This window comes from Phallusia mammillata, chromosome 7 (assembly GCF_965637545.1).
Source record: "Phallusia mammillata chromosome 7, kaPhaMamm4.hap1.1, whole genome shotgun sequence".
Classification (NCBI taxonomy): domain Eukaryota; kingdom Metazoa; phylum Chordata; class Ascidiacea; order Phlebobranchia; family Ascidiidae; genus Phallusia; species Phallusia mammillata.
The window spans coordinates 7,272,399-7,293,347 of record NC_137258.1 but is presented as its reverse complement, the minus strand read 5'-3'; the positions used below and the strand labels follow the sequence as shown (position 1 = coordinate 7,293,347).

The following is a 20,949-nucleotide window of genomic DNA, read 5'->3' as shown; positions in this document are numbered from 1 at the left end:
GATTTTGCACCTTGTGATTTAAATTGGGTAAAAATTGATTCAAATAATCAACATCCCGATTAGGCATTTGAACGAGGTTGTAGATGTAGATTGGTGTGCGTGTTGAGTTCTGCCGAGGTTACGCAATTGTTAACACTTAACATTCAGTCTTTCAAAAGAAATGCGGTCGATTCAAGCCCTGTTTCTTCTCTTGGTCGTGTTTATGATTCGCTTTGGCATGGTAAAATTTTGTGATATGATTTTCATGTTGTTCAACACAATCACCACTGTAGAGTCGCCACTTTAACTAGTTTGTGTTATTCGCAGGGTTACTACCTTGCCATTTCTGGCCCTACCCTATTTTACCTTAGCAACTTGGTGGATGTGCAGGTACGACAATTTTCATCCATTTTCAGTGGTAGGTTTGGGGGATGTCTTGTTGGCGGCCTTCTGGTTAGTTTGGTTTACCGCTGGACACAAGGAAAGATAAATCCCCTCTCTTTTTCAGGCGAGTTATTATTTGACAGTATGACTGCTGACATAAAAGTATAGCGGTACGTTGCACAACTTTTTCGCAAGTCCCAAATTATAGATTCTTGTTTTACCAAAGCCGTCAGCAGTGTCCACCGTGCAAGCTCATGGACGCGTGCGTCTACCCAGTCTGTTTGAAACTTGTATCTTTATAATTTTGTAGGGCCAGTTTTCGGAACCAAATACCTAGCAAGAGTTATTACGAACATGGGTGCCGGCACGTATAGGGGTAAGAGGGGGCATTGTAGTAATATATCCATGTAAGTATAGGCTATGTATTTGTCAAAATTTGCCCCTCTCTGGATATTTTTCTACTGGCACCCATTGTTATAAATACGTGTATTAAATCTCCGCAGGTTTTGCAAACCGTTGTTTAGAGAATGATCAATCGAAATTGAATTTGGTACAGTACTAAATGTCTACAATATCCTCCAACGCTTAGCCTGAGATATAATTCCATTTATAGCTCGTTCTGATTGTTGCAGCATTTTTTCTACTACTGAAAGGAGTGACAAACTTTTTCGTTCCCTGGATCACCAATTATGAGCTGATGTTCGTCATAATTGCGGTTGGTGGCATTACGTTCGGCTATTTAGACGTTGGTGAGTCATGCAAGACCACTGTTAAAAAATGTTACATATCTGTTGATTCGCTCGTAGCCACAAAAATTTGTAACATAGATCGTTTTAAAGCAAAATTTGATCACATTGATTGGTAGCATATACAAGAGGCAATATTTTTTAGGTTTGCAAGCCCTTGTATTACGTTTGTGGGGAGCAACTGCTTCTCGACCTCTCATATACATTTATCATTTTTCCATCGGCATCGGCGGCTTGGTTGCTCCAATTATTGGTTCGTGTTTGGCATAAAATGCATTTTACATTCATTTAGTTTGTGCTCAACTTAAGATCTTATTTAAGCTATTGCTGCGAGGCATAATATCAAGTTTGTAGAGCTCTTCTGGCAAATTACATTTCTCTACAAACTTGATAAGTTCTTATTGCTGTAAAAGGAGGAGAAAGTTTAAATCTTGCAACCAAATTGTCTTGACCACACCGAAACATTTTTCCCACCGCGTTTAGCCAAACCTTTTCTTGTGGAGGCCTATGGAGAACAGGAGTCCAACTCAATAGATTGTCTGGGTCACAATCACACAGACAATGCATCTGGAAATGCATCACTGATAACAAGCACGGTATAGATTTTGCCGCATTTAAAAAAAAATAATTTAAGTTCATCATAAACATAACTGCCAACGAACTTGTGAATATAGAATACAATGTTTATGTTGAAAACAAATAAACGTCTGCATAATGCATTCTATATTCACAATGTTGGCAGTTAATATGTTTATGATTGAATTACTCTTCGTCCGTGTATAGTGTTCCTTAATTTAAGTTGTTCTTGACGTTTCTCAGGCCTTTAATCCAGTTGGTTGGACTTACATTCTCATTGGAATTTTCTTTTTTGTTTTGGCTGCAATCGTCGCTGTGATGGCCCGTACAAATTTTAACGGTGAGCATTTTTGTAGAAGAAGTCTGCGATTGTTTTTGCAAGTATATCCTCCCCCATACAATTCTCTTTAAAGTTTGGAATTTAGGCAATATATTTTTTGACTTTGTAATTGAATACCCTTCTTAAAGGAAAAGTGGCTTCTAACTATAGTTTGGAGAATGTGGGTGCTGTTGTGGAATCGAGAAAGGAGGAACCCTTGCGTGACGTCATCTGGATATTTCTTCCGCTTATCGGATATTACTTCTGTCACGTTTCCAATGAAGTTCTCTTCAGCAACTTTATTTTCTCCGTATCAGTTTGTTCTGATTTGAATTTCACGGTGTGTAAAACCGAAGTACATTTTTTTGGGCAGATATACAATTGGGTAAAAGAGTTGTAAGTCGAATCGGCCTTTTGTCGGCTTTTGGACTTGTGCCAAGTTTTTGACTTGTATTTTTGGGTTGAGGTCCGCTTACAAATCTGATGGATGCTATTACCTTAGTTTACCTATAGAGTTGTTTTGAAATTTGTACGATAAAGATACATATTTTTTTACACTTTCTACACTTTTGTTTGTACTTTTAATTTTAGTGGTAACAGACAGACCTTACACGTTGACTACTTTTAAAGTCAACAACAAAAGGATCTCCGAATTGTTATGCTATAATATTGTAGAGTGTAGACAAATAAGCCTTACAGTTTACAAATATCTAAGTGTGATCCCATAAGCACGACAACAGAGTTTTGGAGCCCTCGATCACAGAGCCTTAGTAACAAAAGATTAAAATGTTAAAAAGGCCGCACATGATACCTAAGTTCTAAGCAGGCCTGAAACTGGGGCACGGACCGGAAACTACAATACCAGATTTTACGATTGAGTTTTGTTTTTAGATTTCTGAAGCGAGTGTGATTAATTCCGTGCATTGGGTTGGATTTTTCTTTGGAAGAGGTTTAGGTATTTTTGCTGCTTCGTTCACGAAACCGAGATATATTGCGACTTTTAGCATCTGTGGAACTATTACGATGATGGTAAATAGCAATCGTGCATTTTCATTATTTGTTTCTGACAATATAGGCTATACCTTTTTTGTTTTTTAAGATTATTATGATCATTTTTGGTCAGTCAGCAAAATGGATTTCGTGGCTTGTATCTTGTGCTCATGGGTTTTTCGTCGGTCCGTTATATCCTTCAGGTAATTTTTTTTAAGAGACTTGTAAAGATCTGCATATATTTATAGAAGTGTTGTTTTAGGTGTCACGTGGGCGTCAAAGGTCACCAACGTGAGCGGCAAATACATGTTTCTCTTTATAATTGGAGGAATGGTGGGTTGTATTGTTATTTTGCCAATCGGTGGCTTGCTTTTCCAAAAATCCCCCTTCTCTGTTGTAAGTAGATTGGTGCCAGAATGTTCTACAAAAAATGGTTTGGTTTAGCTAACTATTTTGTTGTTGTTTAAAGATGTATCTGGCAGCAGCTCTCAGTTGCATCAACGCGGTATTCTTTATCTTGGCGGTGTTTGCTGCACGACGTCACAAAAGCATGCATACGTCAGAAAAAAGTGATTCAGAAGAACGCCAATCACTACAAGAAATGAAATCGAATGAATTTTAACTTCATCTTGTTTATGTTATTGTACTGTGTTTCAAAGATAAAAGTAAACAAACAAGGCTATTTTTACCTGAGAGTCACATTTTTAAGCTGACATAAAAAATCTTTAATCTGAAATGATACTTTTTCTTTGAAAATAACGTGTCCGCTGGAGGTCCTGGTTTTTTTGTGTTGTATCACATATCGCTTCTGTGAAATATTATTTCCTCCCAGTTGATATACTGTCACTTGACACCGCCTCCTGACGGTAAACAGTCGGCTGAGTTTGCGGTTTGTGACACTCTTTGAAAGTAATAATAGGCTTGAAAAGTAAACACGCTGTGCAGCACGTGGACAAAGTGTCATCTTGCAGAATTGCCAATAGAGGTGTAGACGAGGTCTTGTGCGGTCAGTTGTATACATGCATTTTAAACCTTAGCAACTTTTTTGTTGATTGTTGTGACATACCCGTTCTTTTGTCAGATTGGTTTAGCTATGCAATAAATAGACAGTGGATATACATATCACTTTTTAAAAAAGATGTGGTCGCTTCAAGCCGTTTTTCTTCTCTTCGTCGTGTACATGATTCGCTTAGGCATGGTAAGGTTTCGTGTGTGTTTTATTTCGAAGTTCGGCTAAGATATTTATATGAATGAATTTTATGATTACAATTCGTTTACTGTTCTATACGCAGGGTTATTATCTATCTATTTCTGGTCCTACTCTGCTATACCTTAGCAATCTTGTCGGGGTGCAAGTAAAACAATTTTCGACCGCCTTCAGTGGAAGGTTTGCAGGATGCCTGTTCGGCGGCCTTTTGGTTGGTTTTGTTTACCACAGGACTAAAGGAAAGATTAACCCACTTTACTTTTCAGGCAAGTTGCTATCTAATTGTTGACTTTAAACACATCTTTGAGCGCATGTTTGCACTGACAAAACACAGTACGGCGTTATCATTTATTGCCAAAGCAAAAAAAAAAATTATCATGCCAGGCACAAATTTTTCTAATTTGGTACTCATCTTCTTTAATGAGCACTTAAACAAATCCGTTTGGTTTATGTTTGCCTTTACATGTGCGTTTCACATTTTCAGCTTTCTTTCTGCTCTTGAAAGGAGTGACAAACTTTTTTGTACCTTGGATGACTAATTATGCTCTTATGTTTGTTATGATGACGGCTGGTGGCATTACATTCGGTTATTTAGACGTAGGTAAGTCAGTGCGAATGAACCCGGTGCGACAAATGTTTAAAATCGTTGAAATATGTTTGACCTTTTGCGGTTAAATTCTTTCCACTGTGAAAGTCAACACAGCTACGTGTTATAAGTGTTTGCATTACAAGAAGCCATGCTGCTTGTCTCAAGTTGTTTCGGTTGAAATGAATGTTACACTGAGTGTCGGCATGTGGCGTCACTTTTTCGACATTTATGCCGCAACTGAATTAAAAATATATCTCACCCACTGCATTGAAAACCCGCATCAGCCAAGGTTTATTGAACAAAATAATGCAGAAAACGCCATTCTGAATTTTCAATGTACAAAAACGTATATACCTACGTAGAAGGTAAAAAAAGACCTTGCCCCGTTCTAGTATATGGCTAAAGTTTTAAATTTTACAAGGAGAATGTAAGTCAATTATTTTTTGTGCAGGTTTACAAGCCCTTGTATTACGTTTGTGGGGAGCAACTGCTTCACGGCCCCTGATCTACATCTATCATTTTTCCATCGGCATCGGCGGTTTCATCGCTCCTATTATTGGTTTGTAGTTGTTAATGAGCGTTTTTGTTTTTCTTACAAGTCGTAGGACACACGCTAGTTTTTTCGTCACTTGTCTTCCATTTGAAAAAATATTAATTATTCTGGAGAAAAGGGTTTGGCTCTATGTACCACCAACAGCGGGAAAACTTTTCATAACTACCAAAAAGCTAACTTATCATATTCAGCTGAACCATTTCTTGTGGAGGCGTATGGAGAACATGAGTCAAACTCAGGAGGTTGTCCGGTTTACAACAATACAGACAATGCAACTGCGAATGTAACACTGACTGCAAACACGGTAGATATTTTTGCCAAATGTTACATTTTGCAACGTTGTAGCTTAACTTTATATTTTCCAGACATTTAACCCTGTTGGTTGGACTTTTATTCTTATTGGAATCTTCTTTTTCGTTTTCGCTGCGATCGTTGCTGTGATGGCCCGAGTGAACTTTGATGGTAATTATGTTGTCCATCAGTGTTTGCACAATTCTTTCCTTTTACAGACCATTTTTTTATTACTGTGTCTAGAAAAAGTGAGTACTGGTTTGGAGACGGTGGGCGTTGCTGTGGAAACGAGGAAAGAGGAACCTTTACGTGACGTCATCTGGATATTCCTTCCACTCATCGGTTATTTCTTTTGTCACGTGTCCAATGAGATTCTATTTGGCAGCTTCATTTACTCCGTATCAGTTTGTTCTGATTTGAATTTTACGGTATAGTCCACATTTTGACCTTTGTAGCGAATCATTCGAAACTTGTAGGCTTTTGGTGTGCATTAGAGTCTTGGAAATGATCCTATGGCTCGCAGCTCAATTGTAAAGTTTTAAATTTTATTGTGAAGTTGTTTTGGTTAGGTTTCTGAGGCTACTGTAATCAATTCCTTGTACTGGATTGGATTCTTTCTCGGAAGAGGGTCGGGTATTTTTGCTGCTTCGTTCACGAAACCGAGATATATCGCCACGTTCAGTATATGTGGAACTTGTACGATGATGGTAAACAATTAATGCATGTTTAAGACGCATTTTTTGTACGTTAATGTATCGCTTTGTTGTTCCGTTAGATTGTTATGATCATTTTTGGTCAGTCCACAAAATGGGTTTCGTGGCTTGTATCTTGCGCTCATGGTTTTTTCGTCGGTCCGTTATATCCTTCAGGTAACTATACCTAAAACCTGGTGATATTACTCCATTTCTGTTTTTGGGATTGTTGCGGCCTATGTGCTGTATTTCAGGTGTGACGTGGGTGTCAAAAGTCACAAATGTGAGCGGCAAATACATGATCCTTTTTATAATTGGAGGAATGACCGGATGCATTGTCATTTTGCCGATCGGTGGCTTGCTTTTCCAAACATCCCCTTTTTCTGTTGTAAGTAGCTTTGTGACACATTTTTTTTTTTTTTTTTTTTTTTTTTTCATTTTTTAACCTCTTTATTTACAATATCTTTGTTTAGATGTATCTGGCAGCAGCTCTTAGCTGCACAAATGCCGTGTTCTTTTCCTTGGCGGTGTTTGCTGCACGACGTCACAAAAGCAAACATTCGTTAGAGAAAAGTGAATCTGAAGAAAAGGAATCCTTGCAGCACATAAAGCCCAATAAAGTGTAATCGTATCGTTATGTCTTTCAAAAAAGCAGTGGTTGATCAATAATGTAGGGTTAATACAACATGTTTTTTTTGTAAGTTGCGGATCTATTTGTCTTTTTGGCTCTGTCAGATAGATTGTAAGCTCGCTGTGTATTTTTTTATATCGCATTTGTTTCAAAACTCATTTCGTGCATTTCGGATAAAGAAAACTTTAAAAACGACTCTGCCGTAGACTACGCATGTGGAAAGTAAATATGCGATTGTTGCGATCAGAGTATAACAACCGGCGTAGACAAACACAATGACCACAAGTCATTGCTTAGCATGTAGACTTTCGATAAAAATGCTATGGTCCTCTAATTTTCTTTTACAAAATAGGTTTAACTTTTCCTTTAAGAAAATGTCCATGCAATTAGAATTGATATCAACTTGCAGCATCGGTTTCAAAAAAAGAGAAGGTTGAGTTGAGTTTATTTCGCTTGGTGAAAGAACACAAAGCGACACAATTGCACTGAACAATCACCAAGCCGTAAATAGCTGCGCAACGTTAAGACGTTATTGGGCGCAAGAAAGTGGATCATGTTTAAACACGCTGCAGCTACACCCTGTTATAAAGGGTTATGTGGCAGGAGCTCACCAGAAAATGAGTATGGGGCATTGTGAGTATAGCACGACTGCGGGGTAAACGTTGGTGGGACCAGTCGAGGGGGCCCTAGAATCTAACCACCCGTATTAGGAAAGAGGGTGGGGTTCGACAGGAAAAGAAACCCTGCCGGTGGTTGAGGACCCTTTCTTCACATTATGCTGCAGAGTGCTCATTCAGAAGTAATGACAAAAACTCGACAATAGTTCAGATGCTTATCTTGCCAACCCAGTCCAAATTTCAACAACAACAAAAAACAATTCCGTATTTAACGCACCCCTAAAGGTTCCTTTTCATTGCAATGTTTTGGATAATTGTTTTTCGCCAGATGTCGCTGGATCGCTAGGACTTCGGTTTTGTTTTGTCTATGACTGTGTTGAAGCGTTCGTTTTTCTTCTTCGCAGTGTGTGACTGATTCATTTGCATTTTTTGTATTTAAGCAGTGAACGTTTGACAGTAAGTTGTTGCCTATTTGAAAAACGTGTCGGTAGGTTTAGTAAGACAGTCAATAGCGTACATTTTTGTGACAACAATTGGGTCGTTATTTTTGACCAAGCGAAATAGACTCGACGAGGTTATACCAAAAGCAAACTCATACAGCCTTGAAGTTAATCCAAAGTCAACGTAGTTATCTTATTTGTTAACGATTCTGTTGTGACGAAAATGAGGATCGTTTACTCAGTGATTTTTTTGCGGTATTACTGATTACTGCTAGGTTTTCAAATTAACTTTTGCAAAAATATTTTATTTAAAGACACTTTTACTTTGTTTAGTATGCGGGTATTACTTTTATAATCGTTTTTGGACGTGAATAAGATGCTCCAACTGCACACAGTTATGGATAACGTCCCCCGTAAAAAGATGGACCGAAGTCGAAATGGATCTATCATCAACCAGTTCATACAGCACAACAATAATTCACCAAAATGTGAACAAAATGAAGGAGCAGTGGAGTCCTTGTTTCTGACGCAGTACTGTTATGATAACAAGGATAAAGAAGCAGAAATTGCAGAACATAATGGAAATCACACAGCTGTGGATGAATTAAACTCTTCAGTATTCAGTTCTGTAACTGCGGATTCCCAACTGTTTGTGGTTAATAGGTTTGATAATGACAGTAGCGCAGGTATTGAAATAGGCAAAAGTGATGTCACTTTGCCAGTGCCTGACAGCAGAAGTTCAGAAACCTCTGATCGTAGGGATAGTGGATTTCATACCATGTCAAGACCCAACCATGATGTAGAGAAAAAATCCTCATCTTTATCAGATGCAACTGACACAGAAGTCAGTGATAGGAATAAATTGCAGTTAAACCTACCCACTCGCACTAGATCTTCACCGTTGCTAACCAGAAAATCTGACCATCGACCCATTCGCCAGAGTGCAGCTCAATTTGCAAACAAACTTTTCCTTCTGGATGGTTTTGAGAGAGCTGATGTTGCAAAGCATCTTTCAAAAACGTAAGTTGCCTGACAGTTCCATTGCTTTTTAAGTTTGCAAAAAGTTTTAGCATTATATAGCTGCCAAGTCAACTTCAACTTGGTCTTTAATGTTAAATTATGAGCTGTGCACACTGTTTCGACCTATAATTACTCATCGGTGCAGCTAGTCAAAATAATGTGCAGCTTATCATTTATTGACTTGATGCTTTCACAGTGTTAAATTGATTTACTTATGTATCTTGCTTTAAGCAAAGTTTGTGTACACATACATACATAAAGTATTTTTTTGGCAGTGATGAATACTCCAGGAATGTTGCAACTAGTTACATGGCGTTTTTTAATTTTTCTAAACAAACTTTGGATGAAGCGATGAGGTAAGTTGTAAAGCAGTTGAGTGCTAAGGTTACCCCACATTCCACAGTCATTACTATTGCCAATGCGCAAGTTTTCTATACTTTGCAGGTGGTAGCTTCAAAAAACATAAATTTGTGTCAGCTACGCAGATGTAATGACCAGTAAAAAATGATGGACCTAGATTTAATCCCCTGTCACTGGTGTGACATCATATATGTTGTCATAGCACTTTATACCCCCAAATGCCCTTTGCTGCCATGAGTAAATGTTTGGGAAACAGATTGCATTAGGATTACAGCTTTACTTAATACCGAATATTGATTTATTGTTTTTTAAATTTTAAATGTTTGTATTACAGGTCCTTTTTTACACACTTCGTTCTCGTAGGCGAGTCTCAGGAAAGAGAGCGTATTCTGGATTGCTTGGCAACCAGATATGTGGCTTGCAACCCAGAATTCCTTAATGGATCCCAAGGTACTTGTGCCAAAAATATGCTGCATTATTCATGTTTGTCTGCACATGACTTGCTGCCGAAATTAATGAAAGTAATCTATATGGGGCGCATTTTTTGTAAATGATTGTACTTGCTTTGCAGACACCACACACAAGTTGATTTGTGCCATTGCACTGCTAAACACTGATCTTCACTTGGGCACCGCAATGGCTAATCGTCGTCGTATGACATGTAAGGAATTTGTGAACAACCTGGAAGGTCTTGGGCCTGATGACAACAACTTTCCTACACAATTGTTAAAGGATATATACAAAGCCATCAAGAAAAAGCCTTTGCCATGGTCTGGATCAGGGTAAGTTTATGGCTTTTCTGGTGGTAACGCTGTATTTCCCCATTGTTAGTTGCACCATAATGTGACCTAAACATTTGTTTGTTTATTTTTAATAAATATTTTTTTGTATTTTCTGATTGTACAATGTTTGTGTATGCAGAGCTGCCCAGAAGAACGGTCAGCATCAGTCTTCAAATCGAGTAACAAAATCTCCATCTATGAAGCCCAAAACCACCAAAGCAGCCATTGTAGCAAGGTACTACAGTGTAACTTACTAGTATTAAATTTTTTTATTGTACCTGACTTAAAAGTCGTTCAATTCAAGGTTACGCAATTGACCTTGATCTTGTGACTGTGTCTGGGTGGATTTTCTCTTAAATAATACATACCAGCAAAGTCATTAATAATACAAGTGTTTTCCAAGTCAATATGTGCTTAGAGAGCTAGACTAGGCATGGTATGCATGACTCATTTAGTGATCCTTCAATGTGTTGCAATACTGTTTTAGGAGAATAAAAGGATCACAACCAATATGAGACTATTAAGTGAAATTGTAACTGCCTTGTTATTGTTTAGCTACTGAACAACTAAAAGTTATACTCCTGGCACCAACTACAATAAGGCATTGTTAAAGGCATTACATTAGTTATAAGGCATTGATTTAATCATGTATATCTACATACAACATTTACTGAAAAATCCTTTGTTTGTTCTAAGGTCACAATCCAATAGATTGAACAGAGCAGCTATTGAACCTATTCTGCCTATGCGTCCCAGTCGAGAGGACATGGGGGCTGTGGCAATGGGTGGGAGAAGTAGCAAAACGAAAACACTTCCCAAAAAACAAGGAGTACTGTTTCGCAAACTAATCGTTGACAGTGACGGAAACAGAAGTAAGTTTTTTTTCACATTTTAAAGGACAAGTACTGCTTGTTGTTTTAATATGAATTAATGTTAGTGTGAAAAAACTAAAATGCTTTGATTTAAATCCTACGAAATCAAAACAACTTGGCTTAAAGTGTTACTGTATGTGATCTTTGCCTTGTTTTAATTACTAGTTAGGGTTGCTTGTAGCACAACACTGAGTGGTGATTTCCCATTGATCAGCTATTTATTATTTTTTGTCTCCAGTTAGTAATTGTCCACTTACTGATAAGCGGCCAGCGAGTTCAGGCATAATCTAACGCCGTCATCGAAACTTACTTCGCTAGTAATTCGCAGTTAATGTTTTCGCCAAACGATCAGCGTTTAGTCGTTCACACAGTTGACACAGCAAACATCGAGCCCTCGCCTCATCCCTGCCCGACCCGCGGGTGCGAGCATTTCAGCTAGCGATGAATGCATTGTTGTTGAGGCTTTGGCTTTATTCACGGGCCCACGCTGTCGCCACGCCCGCATGGCTAACGAAACCTTACCTGGGCTTGGAGCGCACGAAAACATGTACTACAAGACGCTTAACATACCTGACACGCAATCGCCGTGGTTCGTTTGTAGCGACCGATTGTTAGATCGTAGTAGCTACCAGTTTTACCAACTGTTTTTGTGGAGTGAATTGGTTTGCTGTAAACCGTGACCACTTTATTGAAAATGTGCCCTTCAAACTAATTACCATCGTTTTGTGTGTCGATATTCATTTTCTTGGTTAGAACAAATTTATAAATCGCGTGGGGATTAAAAGCAAGTGATGTAAGCATACCTGTTTCTACCCCCTCCTTTTTACTGATGAATTAATCACCTTAATATGACTCGCGACAAGAAAGACAGTAGGCCTAAAGTCGTGGTACACTGCATCATGACTGTATCTGATACGGTGCGTTAAATATACCCACGCTGTAAGGCCGAAAAACAATGCAGTTTACACATGCCTTCTGCCAACGCTAAGAAATACGATACAAAGCAACCTATAGTGATTCATTTCTCGCTCGAGCAATTCGTAAGCAAATGCGATTCAATCATGTGATTTGGTGACGATTTAAGAGCCCCAGTTGTGCGTTTTTACGCCTGATCGCACCCAAACCCGCAATCGGCTTAGTCTGGGAGCTTTGCCCTGATGTGATCGCAACTCATAATTAACACAGAGTGGGCGTATACATTACGTAGTTGTCTGACGTTGCTGTTTATCAGATTTGTCCGTGCGCTTCGTTAGCCTGCCAATTTGCTGACACGCGAGAATAATCACCGTATGCTATAACAGCACTATTCTCCAATTCTCAACGTTGGCTTTGTATTTTAAAAATGATATATTGTGTGTCCTTACAAACAATTGCTAATCAGTGAATGTAGAATGACATTTGTTCAGAATCACTTTTTACACAAAGCGCTGTGTAGCGACTTAATCTGTCGATCATGTGTATATTGATACCACGGCATTTCTCCCTTATATGATGTGTTGTTTAAAATTTGTGGCAGTTAAAAAAACCCACAGGTAACGTTCTGCGTAAATCCCCACGTGACGAATTGCTGTTTTCGATACTTTTGCCCTTTACAGGAGTTTTTTGGCTCGTAGTTCACCAGTTTTCGAAAACAAAATGTCGCGCCCCTCAGCTCTGTAAGGTCAAATTTGGTTTAACATTTGTCATATGTAATGAATTAACCACTGTAGTGGCAGTTTCGTTGTTGTACTTTTGGCGTGGATAATAATTTATTATCATGTATAGTGGCGTAATTTCCGAAGACGAAAGTGCACCGGTATGGTCTTTTTGCTTGGGTTCATATTTTGTGTTTACCCTGAATAAATACGGAAACAGGGAGGTTACTGATCGATCGCCAGTAATGTTTATGTGCACTTCGAACTAAAAATAAACACACGTCCAATTATTTCATTTTCACTCTTCGCCATAAAGAAGCAGCGAGAAACTTACTATATTGCAGCCATCGGGTTTGCGTTGCTATAACACACAATGCATTCTTCCTCACGTCTGTCTCACCATTAACCTTGCTTTGTCTTTTGTTTGCAGCCTCAAAACGAAAGAGGAAATGGAAGCTGCTAGTCGTTGCCATCCACGGCTTAGAGCTACATCTGGCCAAGGTAGGAGCATTGCGTAGATCTCGCGTATCGATCGTAAAACTCGCTGTTGGCACTTGTGCGCTATTTGCACATTTGTGTCGTTTCCTGTGCGCCCGCTTCCCCCTGGGATCGACTCGTTATGTGACACCTGTTTTAAACTCTCGTTCACATGGCAAGAGCCTGAACGTTAATTAACTTCGACTTTTAAGTTGGCTCTCTTGGGAGTGGCGTTAAACGTTTTTATTTTTTTGAGAGGTCACATTGAAACGACTACACTTAACATAAATACAAGAAACACAAAATGTCAGCACTGTTTAACTTGTCTTTAGAATATAACAATTCCTAATTTTGTATGAAACCTACTATTGTTTTACAAATCAGTCCAGTAGAAGCAAATCCTAGGTTTTAAACGATTGTAGGTTACTGACGATGTATTGTAGAGAATATTATGATACATAGCAAATGTAAATGAACGTAACCAAGAACCTGACGTTAAAAAGTATCTTGAAATATCTATCGTTATACCAATGATTACATCAGAGATATAATAAAAACGTTTGCTATAAACGGAGTCCACAATATACAAGTTCCTCATTAATCATCCTTTTAATGTTCCAACTAATAGAGTGTACTGAATAGCGTCATTGTAGTTTTGATTCATAATTTAGCAGTCACCAGTTTGGACTGCACGTCCGGAAACAATTTCATTGCACGTTTTCGGTTGCGTAGATGTCCTTTATAGCAGCCTACCGCCATAAAAGGCCTTGAGCACCACCCAGTCTGTACAGTCACCTGGCATATGGCTTATTTCGGTTTCATTAATTAACTTGGAACAGCATACATTGGCATTGTCCCGTAATAGAATAATTCCGAATTCCATGGCGGGATACTTCTTGGCTGGAGTTAAGACTTCGAAACTGGGATAGCCTCAACGTAGGCGTTATTGTGTGTGGGGAACAAAGAAGCCAACAGGATGAATGTCTCCCTTCTGCTTTGTATGAGACCAATTTGCGTAAACAGCCGCCTAGTTCCCGTTACTGAGCTTGTTGGCCTGGCTGTCCATTAGTATTGCGTGCAATTTGCGTTAATACGTGCCGGTAGTTGTTCGAGTATAGGTGTGAATGACGTCATACTTTGTTACGTAATCAGGTGACGCGAGGGCCTTGTGTAATGCAGCAATAAACTGTTTGGGTTAACTGGGGTGGAATGCCTCACGATCATTGTTGTCAAACTTCAAACTACCGGGTGAACAATTCACTATAGTCCGACACTTCCTGTAAACAAGGCTGCGTTTGACAGCGCTTCAGTGCCCTGTGGAGTGAAATGCATCTTGTTCAGTTGTGCAAATAGCACATGACATTTTTCAACAAAGAGTGATATGTGATTAGATTCACCTACAAATTTAACTATAGTTTTCAAATAGAATATTGTACAGACAATGTATAAATCATTATTTCAATATCACCTGTGGTTTTAAACCAAGGTTGATTGCTTCATTAGTCTCACGCTTTGGATTACCAACTATCGACCTCAACTTTCGAGTTCATGTAAATCGCCCTGAACAGTTATAATTAGGAAATTACGCAAAACCCTGGTTATATTAACCGTGGGATCGGCAGGGCAGAAACTCCTCGGCCGGGTTCTGCTCTCTGAACTGTTCCTTGAGCACCTGTTTGTGGTTTCTGAAATTAACCAATCGTTTTTCCTTGGCCACATTGCGTGAGCGAGTACAGACACTTAACTTCGCCAGCGCTGTCGATTTTGCTCAAAAGTATACGCCTAAAGAAAGTTCATTGCTCTTTATGAACCGGACAATGTTAGAAAATGTTGAGTGTTTTTATCCTGATAAAGGCGACCTGTAAAGGACGTCGAAACAAAAATACAATTGCCAAAAGAGCTCTATATAGCTAATGTTGAGTGTTTGTGTTTGTGACATCGTAACATACCAATAATACGCAAACGCTTTTTTTAAAGTTTTTTTTGACATTTCGTAAATGTTTTGGTGGTTGATTTTGGCATACAACCAGCTAAAACATGGGAGTGCTTGCTTTCAGGAAACGCTATTTCTCAAAAAAGAATTAAACAATTATTTTAATTAAAACTTTTTAATTTCCTGTTACCCTTACTCACACTAACTAACTAAAAAAAACTTGACATGTTGCCCATGTTTTCCCACAGAAAGGAGCAACTCAAGCAAGCAAGGTTTCGATCCACCACAGCCTCGCTGAAGTAGAACTACCCACGAGCGGCGCAACCAAGCGTGACCACGTCTTTCGGGTCTCTTTCGCCAACAGGAGTGCCCTTCTTTTCCAGGCCAGGTGCGTTGCTTTGACCCCTAAGACCTGCAGGTCGTCGCCTTGTTTTTCGACCACAACCTGGTTTGACAACAAATTCTTATGTTATCTTGAAAAAACATGTACAAATATAATGTAACAACCACGGCTCGCCCGTTGGATTGGCAGGCAGTCGAGCGTTTAGCGTTGATGGTGACGTCACAATGTTGTGAAATGACTCACCTTGCGAACTGACTTGCGTTTGAACCGCAAAAAAGACGCGTTACCGCAGAGTTGGCATTTTGAAAGTGTGCGCACTACTTCCTTGTAGCAAGTTTTATCTAATGTTTAGCGTCATCGCATGTTGACCTGTTGTTATACATGTGTGTTTGTGTAGCATTGCAGCCTTATCAGTAACTTGTGTGGTTTAATGTTGATGGCCGTACACAGATAATGCGCTTATCATTACTATAGCTTCAAATTTATTGAGATTTAAAATCAACACAACCCTTGACAAACCTTCAAAATGCAAAAATAGTGAATGTAATAACAATGCTTTTGTTCATTTTCTAGTTCTGAAGATGAATTGGAGAAATGGATTGGTGTAATTAACCGAAACGCAGCCCTTCTATCAGCCGCACCCCTTCCAGCTGCTGTTGGGTCGCAGCTAATATTCCAGCGTCCTTTGCAACCTTCAGCCCCGTCCACCTTACCATTGGTGAGCATGTTTACTGCATAACATTATGGGCTACAGACCGCAAGATCTGGTATACATGTTCGTCTATATTAGTGCAGTGCAGCAGATGGTGTCCACTTATTGGCGCATTTGTTTTTACCTTTTTGGGGTGGGTTTAGCAGAAGGTTGATAGCAATGATTGATAGTGAAAACCCATGTAGTTGGCGTGACAAACGCCAAACGATACAATCGATCTACCGAATGCCAACTTTGCAAATTACACATTTAGTGGCATTTGAGTTTCGTCATAGCTGTGCATATACAAATCACTTTGCACTTTGCAATTGTGTTGTTTGGCATGACAGGTGGTTTATAGCTGGTGCCTGCAAAAGTTTGTTTTGTAGGCTGGTGGTACGTATTCAAGTTCAGGTCCAACGCACCGATTTTGCATTTAATGCGCAATATTATGGTCTTTATGGCTTCGTAATATGCAAATAGCTTGTGACGTAAATCATAATGTTGTCGCTCTGCTCGGCAAAATGACTGGCAAACTTCTCATCTGAACATTTTCCAAATTTTAAATATAAAATTCGATGCGACGTATTGTAAGGTTGCGTAGTTCTACATTCATATCTATTTGAATAGTAGTGGCCACGTTATATGACGGATTTTACTGTGTGTGACGCGTGCTGAATCACTGTTACGTTGTGTATGACGATCAGCAACCGACCGTTCTGGCGTACTACAGCTGTGAATTAAAACTTTGCGTGGCCTTTCAAAGTTTCGTTGACTTGTTTGCAGCAGGGTGATTTAAATGACGCTGGTTCAAATAGAGGCCGTGCAAATTGTACACATCCTATACATAGCTAAAAAAATGTCGGTACGAAAATACATTGCCAGTAAAGGTATATGTAGTTGGTATTATGCCTGGCAGCAACAGGTTATATGTTGTACACATGCACATTGTGTTGAACTACAGTACACATTGTGTTGAACTACAGGATTTTAAAGTCTCTGTCCTAATTACTGGGATTAGGGCTAGTGCGTGTGTACATGGCACGCTCATATACAACCATGTACAAAGGGGCAGGAATGCCGCCGACGTTATTAGCAAAGCAGTTGTAAGTGCTTTATGGCCCCAAAACCAAACACCACTGTCTGTACCAGAGGCACCCGTTGAAATTACGTGGGTCTGTGTCTGATTGGATCGTCCATTATAGACCTCGCTATGTTAAAGCCTAGACGCCAGAGTAGGCGGTTGGTTTCGCTTTTATCTCTACCCGTGCCTCGGCATACAGACGGCAATTGACACCTTGTTGCGTATTGTAATGTAAACTATCACGCAACTGTTACATACCACCCTTACACGACACGGGGCAAAATTTATACTACATATACAAACATGCAGGATTTTCATATTATAGCAGTTGCCACATTGCGTCATCGGTTTAACCGAGTTGGTTTTGGGTTTTTTGGCAAATGTCGCCGAAATTGCTAAATGCCATGCTGCGCAGTACACCAATCCAATTCAAAGTGACAGATTTAAATACAACGCGTGGCGTGCAGTATGTGATAATTACATAACGTCCGCGTATTGTGCATGGGATGGTTCAGAAGCCTGGCGTGTGGTCCAACTGATAATTGTACCTTGTTAAACTGACATTTTGGCAAACCCGTTTAAGGCATTGTTCTGCTTCTATGCAATCTGAACGTCGTGCTATTAGCAGAGAAATATATATGTCTTTCAGATAATGACACTTTCTGATTAAATATTCCAAGCAATGCAAGTATTCAATCATCTACTATGTTTTAATTGATCATATTTTGCTATTTTAGTTAGGTAGTCTAACAGATCCTATTTATAAGACCTTCAAATACCACAAGTTTATATATATGGTGTACACATTGCATGGGTTTATGTATTTCTATGAACCGCTTTCGCCAAAAGTCTGCTATAAAACAACTTTTTATTTTCGTTTGTGCACATACACAAAGGCGTTACCATTGCGCATTGTCATATGGCGTGATCAGCACCTGTTGCTTGATCTAAACATAGAAACTTGTTGCTTGGGTCGGTCCTGTCAACCCTGTTTCGTTTTTGCGCAGGCCAAGCAATTACAGCAACAACAAGGAAGGCTGGCAACTTTACGTCGCGAACTTGACGAGATCCCAAGCAAATTGGGAGAGAAAGACCAAACTCCACCACAGAAGCAGTATCTGGAAGATAAACAAGCCTTCTTGCGGACTGAGGTGCAAACAATATGTCTGTGATTGATTTAGGCCATTGAAATCAAATCTTTGTGGTCTTATTTTAATGCATTGTTGAAAATCCAAGGCTATGAATTCCGTCCTTGGTTGTGACATAGGATCATTTAAGGCTATAACCGCGCGTCTCGAATAGCTTTATGTATTTCAAATAAAAATTCACGGGTTTGTTTATCCTTTGCAGATTCATAAATACGAAGTCTACACGTCGCTTTTGGAGAAAACACTACATTCCGCCAGAAAAATTCGGAACGACTTCTTGCGCGCGACCGAAGCTATTGCAGAAGATGACGAAAAGGCGGGAGATCCGATCCCGGAATCCGGCAGTCTTATTTCGGTTTCCCCGAGCGAACCTGGAGCGGCTTCAACATCCACCAGCTTGGCAATGACTTCTGGCGAGCAGAGCGAATCGACGGGAAACCTAATCGACTATATGCCGCGGAAGCACAGCCGAGCCACCCCGATCCGGACCGTATTAAGTCCAACTTCGTCGCTGCCTAATCTTCATCCAATGGACTCGCCGTGTTTCAAGTTCCCGCCGATGGCTGCTGTGGAAGATGAAGAAACGCCAGCATCGCAAGGGGAATCCGCACCCACGCATACTTTCGACTTTGTGCCGTCGGTAAGTGAGACCACGGACGGCCGAAGCGCGGTGAAGCTTGTCAAGAGCGTGGACTCCCTCAACAACTCCAACAATTCGAACTCTACCGACGTAGACTACTGGTCATCCCTGGGCAACGAAAACTTCGGTTACTCAACCACAGGACGAATCAAACAGAAACCGGTCGCCGAGCACACCGGCATGACCCCCTGCGCTTCCGCGGACAGAATTGACGTCACACGGCACCAATCGATGACGTCAGGGCGCCGGGAACACGATTTCGCGCACAGCCGTCAGCCAGGCTCGTTCAGGAGGGCGAATGTTGAGATAGAGACTTCATTAGTGAATGGACCGGTTGTGGGGTCCGCACCTTCTAAGAGTCTTCACGATACGTTGATGCGACGAACAGAGATGAGCAATGATCAGATTCATTCTCAACATTCGCTTGCACGTTCGTCCGCCCCACCGCGTGTTCGAGGCAGACGGGAGCGCCAGGGGTCTTCGAGGTACAGCTACTTACAAGCAGTCCGCGACCCAGCAAAGCACGATGCATAACCGTATTGTTGTCCTACAGACAAGGTGGAGACAAACAGTGGCGTTGGATTGATGAAAACATTGGTTTATGTTTTGTCAGCAAACGTTTTATCTCAATATGCGACCATGCAGTTGACCCAACATTCCCAGTTTAGCCATAACTGAAAATCAATTTTCCGATCCTGCAGCTTTTATTTAATGTTTTAGTTCTTATTGTTCCCACGCAATTACTTTCCCGTGCTTCAAGTTATTTTTTTCTCGTCGTGTGCAATCTGTCCCTGTATCAGCGAGACTTTGTGTTATTTTACCATGCGATCATTTTAATGAGTTTCCACGCCGGAATTACGCGACGATGCGCTCATGCAACATGCATGACTATTTTGCGACAGCAACCCTCTTGGCATCGCGTCATTTTCCATGCGCGGTGTTCGTTGCGGAAGTCTTTAACTTGTACTAAGCACGATTGCTTTGTACTAACGGCAAGTCTGAATTTCACTTCCTTTCGCTGTGTTGTAAACCGCTTGGGAATGCCCTACACTGAAACCGTACTTTTTGCGGTTGAGAATCGTCCCTGCTGACAGTTTTCCCGTGTGAACTCCTTCGTTACGTACTTAGAAGTTCTAGCGATTAGCTGTACTCGAGCATGGTGATCCTAGACATTCTCTCATACCCGAAAAAACAGTAGGACATTAAAAGTTTCAGCCACAAATAGGAATTCAATGCACGTTTTTGAATAGCGCTTATCAAACCGCCCTTTTGCCTAGTTTTTACTTCAGCAACTGATGCTGTCATGTACAATTACTTCATCAGTGTTTTTTTTTTGGTTAAGTCAAAAACCGTGGCTTCACTTGTTTTTCACAAGCTGTTTCGTGTCACCAACGGCTATTTTAATCCTTCCGTTCTCGGCATACTTCCCAGGTGGCGGCATTCCGATAGCTGGATCACGTGATCAGCTTCCGGCTGATTTTCTGTTGTTGTTGGTTTTCGTTTTTTCCTTACTGTTTTATGCGCGGTCGTACTACTTTTTTACCATTGTCCGAATTTCGAAAGCCGTTGTTGTTTAGTGGCCTTTTTTAAATCTTCACTTCATTTATGTGTGACGTGTGTGTTGCACCAAGTCACGTGTTTCATCTTCACCCTATCACGTTGCATTGTCACATTATTCATCGCAAATGTCACAACGCCCAACACTTAAACCTTCACCGGTCTAAATGTTTTGGTTGTTTAACCCTTCACCTATACCACAACATTGAAGGCCGTATCAGCGCTTGTTGGTTTTTCGTTCCGTTTTGAAAGATATTTTCTGGGTTATCATGCAAGTTGTGTGTCGTTTTATTTCCTTGTCGTGCGCTTCTCTGAACTAGGTATTTGTTCGCAACTGTGACTTCCGCGTCACCGTGTCTAGTCAGGCAATAAACCAACTCATAGCATGAGTGGG

At 40.1% G+C, this 20,949-nt stretch overlaps 3 protein-coding genes across 3 annotated transcripts; all 3 read left to right on the top strand.

The window, feature by feature from the left end:
• Nucleotides 1-160: 160 nt before the first annotated feature.
• Nucleotides 161-3,990, top strand: LOC145237826 (sodium-dependent glucose transporter 1C-like). The gene is made up of 11 exons (XM_080100816.1): nt 161-220; nt 307-369; nt 977-1,112; nt 1,255-1,362; nt 1,593-1,705; nt 1,929-2,025; nt 2,154-2,344; nt 2,896-3,033; nt 3,104-3,197; nt 3,257-3,390; nt 3,464-3,990. Exons 1-11 carry the CDS (start codon nt 161-163, stop codon nt 3,614-3,616), a joined length of 1,287 nt encoding a protein of 428 aa, XP_079956942.1. The 3' UTR covers nt 3,617-3,990.
• Nucleotides 3,991-4,060: 70 nt separating this feature from the next.
• Nucleotides 4,061-7,027, top strand: LOC145239367 (sodium-dependent glucose transporter 1A-like). Its single transcript, XM_080102678.1, has 11 exons — nt 4,061-4,192; nt 4,287-4,467; nt 4,686-4,802; nt 5,242-5,349; nt 5,535-5,647; nt 5,709-5,805; nt 5,878-6,062; nt 6,204-6,341; nt 6,410-6,503; nt 6,581-6,714; nt 6,800-7,027. Exons 1-11 carry the CDS (start codon nt 4,133-4,135, stop codon nt 6,950-6,952), a joined length of 1,380 nt encoding a protein of 459 aa, XP_079958804.1. The 5' UTR covers nt 4,061-4,132; the 3' UTR covers nt 6,953-7,027.
• Nucleotides 7,028-8,313: 1,286 nt separating this feature from the next.
• LOC145239359 (uncharacterized) lies at nt 8,314-20,944 on the top strand. Its single transcript, XM_080102664.1, has 11 exons — nt 8,314-9,034; nt 9,310-9,390; nt 9,729-9,844; nt 9,966-10,176; nt 10,316-10,411; nt 10,873-11,048; nt 13,113-13,183; nt 15,341-15,480; nt 16,009-16,153; nt 18,218-18,361; nt 18,561-20,944. Exons 1-11 carry the CDS (start codon nt 8,391-8,393, stop codon nt 19,530-19,532), a joined length of 2,796 nt encoding a protein of 931 aa, XP_079958790.1. The 5' UTR covers nt 8,314-8,390; the 3' UTR covers nt 19,533-20,944.
• The last annotated feature ends 5 nt before the right edge of the window (nt 20,945-20,949 follow it).